Source organism: Lotus japonicus, chromosome 2 (assembly GCF_012489685.1).
Source record: "Lotus japonicus ecotype B-129 chromosome 2, LjGifu_v1.2".
Classification (NCBI taxonomy): Eukaryota; Viridiplantae; Streptophyta; class Magnoliopsida; order Fabales; family Fabaceae; genus Lotus; species Lotus japonicus.
In genome coordinates this window covers 68,567,058-68,575,053 of record NC_080042.1, presented here as the reverse complement: position 1 = coordinate 68,575,053, position 7,996 = coordinate 68,567,058, and the positions used below count along the sequence as shown (strand labels likewise).

At 33.1% G+C, this 7,996-nt stretch overlaps 1 protein-coding gene across 1 annotated transcript; it reads left to right on the top strand.

The window, feature by feature from the left end:
• Nucleotides 1-598: 598 nt before the first annotated feature.
• On the top strand, nucleotides 599-3,285 carry LOC130735588 (inositol oxygenase 2-like). Its single transcript, XM_057587523.1, has 10 exons — nucleotides 599-818; nucleotides 954-1,035; nucleotides 1,276-1,480; nucleotides 1,650-1,709; nucleotides 1,824-1,876; nucleotides 1,990-2,112; nucleotides 2,223-2,292; nucleotides 2,564-2,642; nucleotides 2,782-2,863; nucleotides 3,012-3,285. The coding sequence occupies exons 1-10, from the start codon at nucleotides 643-645 to the stop codon at nucleotides 3,036-3,038; spliced, it is 957 nt and encodes a 318-aa protein (XP_057443506.1). The 5' UTR covers nucleotides 599-642; the 3' UTR covers nucleotides 3,039-3,285.
• The last annotated feature ends 4,711 nt before the right edge of the window (nucleotides 3,286-7,996 follow it).

The following is a 7,996-nucleotide window of genomic DNA, read 5'->3' as shown; positions in this document are numbered from 1 at the left end:
TGGAGTGCTATTAATGAAAAGATATTAAAAAAATTAAAAGATATTAACAAGAAAGCATCAAATTCAACGGTGCAAATGTTTTCGTGGACTTTTGTCTGAAATAATTAGATGCTCCTTCTATCATTATCCTATTAGTATTCATTAATTTTTTAAAATGTAATAATAAAATTTAAAAACTTTTGTTTGAGAATTAGATGGATCGTCCCCGTAGGATAGCTCAAGTGGTAGGAGCTGGGAGACATATGGGTTGGGTAGGAGGAGGTCCAGAGATCAATTCCTGACGGGTGCAATTTATCTTTCTGAGGTACAAAAAAAAAGGAATTAGATGCATCGCCGCCTTCTATCATTATCCTATTAGAATTCATTAATTTTTCAAAAAATGTAATAATAAAATTTAAACTTACAGTATTTAAAATGAAAAATAAAGAGGTCATGTGATTAAATATATGAGTAAAACTTTTTACAGTTTCACTACATATTAAATTCTTATTTTAAAAAACGTGCAAAATATTTTCCCAAGTGCTCCTAGCTAGATCTCGATTTAGGAACTATATATACCCCTTCCACAATCAGTTTAGTCACAACAATTTCATAAAGATTTCATTTCCAAGCTTCCTGCCCACATTAAACATCATATAAAAAATGACTATCCTCGTTGAGCAACAAGAGGTGACAATGCCACAAGGTGAAGAGAACAAAGAGCATTCTCAACAAATCACCAATGACCTGGTCCTTGATGGTGGCTTTCCATTGCCCAAACCATTCTCAAGTGCTGGATTCATAGCCCCTGATATCAATTCATATGGCAAATCTTTCAGGTCTCCATTACATTACTTAATTTACCTTTACATTTTTTTCTTAAATTAAGATTTTTAATTATTTATTTTCGCATATACTACTCAATTAAGCAAGTTGTTATACCCAAATACGACAAACTTTTTCCCAAATTCCAGAGATTATTATGGTGAAAGCGAAAGGCAAAAGTCTGTGGAGGAATTATACCGACTACAACACATCAACCAAACATATGAATTTGTAAGCAAGTTTGAATATTCCATCAATGTCAAAGTGCTATATTTATTTGCTTATTTCCGTACGATACAAGTACAGATTAATTTAACATTCTAATGTTTTTTTTTTTTCAAATGAAGAAAAAAAAACATTTTAACGATAAGGCATGTTGACTCTCAAAACTTTAGACTATACAAACTCTTGATTTAAAAAAACAAATTAGAATGGGTTGCATATGGTATGACTAATTTAATTATATTGTAGGCCAAGACAATGAGGGAGGAGTATGGGAAATTGAATAAAGGAGAAATGGGTATATGGGAATGTTGTGAGCTACTTGATGAAATTGTGGATGCTAGTGATCCTGACTTGGAAGAATCTCAAATTCAGCATGCTTTGCAGTCAGCTGAAGCTATTAGGAAGGACTATCCTAATGAAGATTGGTTACATTTAACAGCTCTTATTCATGGTACACTACACACTACATGCAAATAATTAGCTTAAGTTTGCAAAATATTAATTCTTGATTATATGGCTTTCACCTACTTTAATTTCTTGGATTGATGCCTATACAATTTAAATGAAGAAGATTTTCATATGAGCGATTTACTTAATTCTTCAACTGATTTTTTTCCTAGATCTTGGGAAGGTTCTTCTTCTTCCAAGCTTTGGTGGACTTCCTCAATGGGCAGTTGTCGGTAATAACCGTTCACTAAATTAACTTGATGCATAACGATCTTGAGAAAGTTATATAAAAAAATAAATTAATTAAGCGTTCATGACAAATAAAAATGACCAAGCATGTTGTGCAGGAGATTCTTTTCCTCTTGGCTGTGCTTTCCATGAAGCAAATACTTACTTCAAGGTATTAAACTAATTTTCTAAGCACAAAAAATTAATTACCTTATCAAAGGCACATATTTCATATCATAGATATTAATTAAGCTCACAAGTATAAAGTATTTCTACCAACTGCAGTATTTCAAGGACAACATAGATGCTAAGAATCCTGCTTATAACACTAAAAATGGGATTTATGCTGAAGGATGTGGACTAGACAACGTAATCATTTCATGGGGACATGATGAATACATGCATTTGGTGAGTCCATTACCATATAAATATGTCATGAAATTTATCATAATTTGTGACAGTAATTGCATGTTATTCGAAATCTAATACAGTCCTGAACAATGCATTGATCTATGTAGGTTGCAAAGGGAAATAGCAACACCTTACCTTCGGTGGCACTCTTCATTATCCGCTATCACTCTTTTCACCGTATGGATTTTCACCAATTTCTACTATGATTTAGTATAGAGTACTAATGGTAGTGGGATATGCAACAGACATACGCATTAGCTGCGATTTTTAACTGTTGTTAATGTTGATGGTTGTTAAAAACCGCAGCTAATATATATGTATGTCAATATGTTGAATGTCTGCTAAAACCGTATGATCTATGCTACATTTCCCTTTAGTATATATATGACATCAGTTTGTCTAACAAACATAACAATAACTCTGTTCAAATTTGTATATAATCTTGCAGCTCTGTACGAGGCAGGGGCATACAAGCACCTGTATAGTGAAGAGGATGTCAAAAATCTGAAGTGGCTTGAGATATTTCAGTAAGCTAATATTTCTTAATTTGTTTCAGTTTTTCAGCAGTGCATTTGTTTCTTGTCTTCTCCCTAATAAACATGCTAATTAAATCAAAATTAACTAAACTGATTATGTTTATTACACATTCTGTGATTGAATACACAGCAAGTATGATCTCTATAGCAAGAGCAATGTTCAAATTGATGTTGAACAAGTTAAGCCATACTATATGTCACTCATTGAGAAGGTGGGCAACAAAACTTCTATATGATATGTCATTGTTTTAGATTAATTTCTTAATAGATCGATTTAATCTACCTCTGCTATTTTCCTAGATTAATCAATTGTAATTGAGTAGTGATTAATCACTTGCTACTTTCTTCTTGTGTATGCAGTATTTTCCACCAAAGCTCAAATGGTAAATCTTGAATTGAAGATATAAATTAAGGAATGTGAAGATGCAATATTAGTGCAGGGACTATATGAAAGTTACTGCTTATTTGTTTTTCTTTTTAGTGTTTTATTAATCGTTTGTACTTCAAGAATAAATTTCATATTACCAATTTATGTACATATAGCCACAGTGGTGTGTAGCTTGATAATAAAATATGTGTTATGTTTGTTACTTGATCATTATGTAAAATATTTCATTTGATGATTTGAATACTATTCTCGACTTAAAAAAATGGTTACAACGGATTTTGGATGACCTTGAGTAGGACGCGAGAGCCGTACTCCTTGTATTCTTATCATGTGTAGCAAGTTGTTGCAAGCAAATTGTTTTTTTTTTTTTTGAAATCGTAAAGTTGTTAAGGGTCTTTGATGTTGCTTTGTATAAGTTGTTACTGTTATTTTTTCTTTTTTCTCGTTTCTTAGTTATATTAGGTTGAAGTACCCCGTGTACTTCACTTCATCATAGTTCTTTTGCTTATATAAAAAAGCAAGTTGTTAGATTTTTAATTAAGTTGTGGTGGTTTTTCATATTAAGACTTTTTCTTATGATCTATATCATTCATGTTCCTCGTGATCAGAGCAATTTGGTCGTTGACGCCTTGCAAGACAAGCAACACGAAATGTGAGTCCATTGCAATTTTGGAAGTTCACTTCTTCAAACTTGATTCAGTTGTTGTGTCAAGATGTCATAGTTAAATTTGCACCTTCGTTACCTTTTCAGATGTAACAAAAAAAGGTGCTTGTTGTGGTACCTTAAGCCAGATTAAGGCGTGGTACCCAGAATGAAATAAATTAATAGAAAAATAAGGCAATTTGAACCGAAAAGAAAATGATGGATGAAGATTTGCAAGTTTCAACATAGGTGAGGCATGGAGAAAGAAGATCCTGATAAGAAAGGATCTTAGATGATCTCTCAAAGTTGAAAGTTAAACTTAAAACCCTAATTTTTCAAATCGTGCATTGAACAATATAAACAAACTTAAATTCAATATGTTATTAGTTCATTGAGTCATTGAACTTAAATTCTTAAAAATTGCAACAATAAATCTTCCATTTTTTTTAAGAAAATAACAAAATTATAACTTAAAGTACTATACGAGGTACCACACCCGAAAAGAAATATGGGTACCATAGAATTCACCAAAAAAAAAAAAAAATATATAACTATTGTTTCTACTGTTATCCAACCAAAATAGAGCACGTCTATTATTTTTACACATCATCGCCATGACGAAAATTGGGTTCTAAAGTTGTTTGCACTTCATTGTTTGCGCGGCACATTTGATCATGTGAAGTGAAAAGAATTGCAAAACCCAATTTTATTTACGGTGATGATGTGTAAAAACAGTCCATTAGCTCTATGTGGCGTCCTCAATCACGAGCAGGTGCCAGCGTTGGTTAATTTACCATTATTTTTGGTAGACACTCAAACACATGTTGTGAGTTTTTTTTTTTAATAAGCTTTGTGGTGGTCAGAAATTTTAGGTATCAATGTGTGAAAACAATTGTTTACTAATTTTTTATTTATTAATATATTAATATATGAAAAATGTGAAAAACTTAAATATGTTTGAGGTTCCTAAAATATTGATCTCCTTTGATTTAGGTCCTGCAAAGTTTTGGTTGGACAAAACCCTTCAAGTCAAAATAACAGGGTGATTTTGAACTTTTGATCCTACCCTTAACTTATGTTACGATTAGAAAAGAACAAAAGCATGATTCAAACACCAAGCATAAAGGTTTAAGGGCAAGACTCTTACCATCATACAAATAGCTCATACCACTAAGTCAATAGCTCATTTATATTTTTCGCGTACATGAATAATAAATGAGTCATTGCCTCAGTGGTAAGAACCTCGCTTATGAACCTCCATATATGGTGTCCGAATCATGTAGAATATTTAGCATAATTAATTAGTTATAATGAGATTTATATTAAATTTGCATCAATGATGAAGCCTCTAGCCTAGTGGTAAGGATTGCCCATTATACTCCAAGTTGGGGGTTTGAATCCCCATTGGATATTTTGGAATTTTTCTTCACATTTCCACGTCAGTATCTTGTGAGCCCACCTAGTGAGGTGACAAAGGTCCACATCAGCTACTTTTGGTTACTCGGTTTTTTGTAACGCAAGTTGACGGTTGAGACTAAAACCACCTTATGATTTTTGCTTTTAAGGACTTTCTCTAGAAAAACCATTTTCACAAATGCCTAAACCAAATAACCTCCATATCACGGGGACTAAAATTATATTTAAGTAAAAAGAAGGGTTAATAGTCAATTGGTCCCTAAATTTATAAGCGATTATAATTTTAGTTTTTTGGTAGAAAAATGACGTGTGATGTAATGTATGTTGACTATAATAATGTATAAATGTTTTTTTTCCTAAATGTGATAACTTTTTTTTTCGGTACAGCGGAAAGGACCTAAATGTGATAACTAACAAACGACTAAAGAACAATAGTAAAACATCCGATTTCAAAAAAAAAAAAAACAATAGTAAAACATCCCAAGACAAAATAAAAAAAAAAGTAACAATTGGGGGATCGTCAAGACTTTTTTTTGTTACATCGAAAAACTGACAAAGAATAAACCTAACGAGCAAACAACCGGTCCCTCAAGACAAGGGTCTCTACTTCCCAAGGTGGTTTATCCAAGAAGCTGAAGTTGACACCCGGAGAACGTGCACCCAATTTTGCAAGGTAATCCGCTGGAGCATTGCACTCGCGTCGCACCCTTTCTATTGAGATGTTCCAAGCTCTGTCCCTGAGTTGCATGATCTCGCTAATGACTGGGAAGAACCTGCCACTAGTCCCATTCTCAATGCTCTGGAGTAATTCTGCACAATCGACCTCCACTGTGACTTCTCTATAGCCACGATCCCACACTAAATTCAGTCCCAGTAGCAAAGCTTCCGCCTCCGATGCGAAAGCATTCCCACCATAACTGTGCGCTACGAAGCCGACCAATCAATCTCCTTGTGGGTCACGAGCCAAACCACCAGCTCCACCCGTTCCATCCATATCCCTAAAACTGCCGTCGACGTTCAGCTTGATAGACCCTATCGTCGGTAACTGCCACCGATTACTCAACCAACAATTTGAATCATGTGCGTCTTCACCCATGGCAGCAGCGACCTCGTCGTGTTCATGGCAGACACGTCGCCAGGCCTCCTCCAACGACCAAGGGGAATCCTCAAAGATCATGTTGTTTCTCCACTTCCAAACTCCCCAAAGAGCCATAACAAATTTCACTGCATTGTTACTCCTGGCTTGTGCACTAATCCAGTTAAACGGAAGGGGATCGTCAAGACTAGTAATAGTGTACTGCATAAGTGTATGTTATTTTAAGTTAATTATATATTGCCGACTAGATCCAGCCTGTTAGCTACGAGTAACATTTTAATTTTAATGAATTGTGCCCAAATAATGGGTGAAATACATCATGATAAGATACGATAAGGATTTTGATGATAGATAATATTTATTGATGCAAAGAGGCGAACTAGGTTGCGGATTGTTTGGCTAGCTTAGCTCATGAGCTTGAGTTAGATTTTCATGTAATGGAGAATCCCCCTCCAAGATGTTCAAACCTGCTCCTCTATGATATGTCAGGAGTGTCGTTTAGTTATCTTTTGTTTCGGGCTTAAGCCCTCTTTTCAACCAAAAAAAAAATTTTAAAATGTAAATTCATTACATTTTTATTCTATTTACATAAAAAATGAATAATTCTCATTTTACAAAGTTAATTATAATTAACAGAATTATATTGAGGAGACACCTATCCAAATAAGCACCTTATATTTTCGTAGCAAAAGGAAATATAATAAAAGTAATGGTTGAAAATAAAATTCTAAAAACTAATATGTTTAGATAATCAAATAAAATTATTTTGAAATAAATATAAGTATTTGTGACTTTCACTCAACATCAATCCTAGCTATCAAAATGTTAAAAAAGTTATTTCTTTAAAATCAATTTTAGCCACAGCCGTAAAATAGCAGAGTACACGTAGATTCTGATGTATACAGCACACTTATCAAAGCAGTTTTACTTTTACCAAAAGAAGATATTTCAATTGAGTAATGATATATACACACCTCATTTTTAAAACACTTCATTTCCACCTCATTTTGTTTCTATCTCTCTCCTCTTACCATCTACTCCCTCCGGTCCTATTTATAAGCAAAAAAAAAAACTCACATAGTTTAAGAAATGTAGTAAAACTAGATAAAATGCATTAAATTTGTCTTGAATCAAAATAAACTTCCAAAATTACCCTTTGTTATTCATGTTGGAAAGTGGGAAAGAGAGAGAATAATTAATGAGACACATTCTACAAGTTAGAATTAATAAGGGCATCATTGGAAAAAAATAATTAATATAGCTCAAACTTTCATTTGGTTCTTATAAAAAGGACCAAGATTTTTCTTCTCTTTCATGCTTATAAATAGGACCGAAGGGAGTATCACATCTCATACTTTCTCTCCCTTACTTTTTATTTTCTTCCTATCTCTCTCATCATTCCACCTCACACACCTCAAAAGAGAGGTGTGTGAGTAACATTATTCATTTCAATTTTCAAGCAATGATTGAATACCCTAATATTTTTATGTAAACTCTTAAAATTAGTCAATGGTTTAAATAAATTAAATACTTAAACATGGTGAATGATTATCAGTTTTTAATGTGATCCATATGGTATGGGAAATGTAATGTGGTATAGAATCTCGTGTCATGTGAATATTTTATGCTAGAGTAACCCATTGAAGGGGGAAAACATTAAGGAGGAAATTATTATTAATGGTTCGTTAAAGTGAGTTAATTTTCCCTTAACCTTAGACGCAACAAATATTATTTGAAAATTGAAAATGTGTTTGTTTCTTTACGAAAAAGGGAACTATATGTAATGTTGTAACAACTTAACA

Bases quoted from the DNA above. Each gene is read 5' to 3' on its own strand.
- LOC130735588 (XM_057587523.1), top strand. From the start codon at position 643: ATGACTATCCTCGTTGAGCAACAAGAGGTGACAATGCCACAAGGTGAA. The intron at 819-953 runs GTCTCCATTACA...CCCAAATTCCAG, and splicing joins TCATATGGCAAATCTTTCAG to AGATTATTATGGTGAAAGCG. The intron at 2,643-2,781 runs GTAAGCTAATAT...TTGAATACACAG, and splicing joins AAGTGGCTTGAGATATTTCA to CAAGTATGATCTCTATAGCA.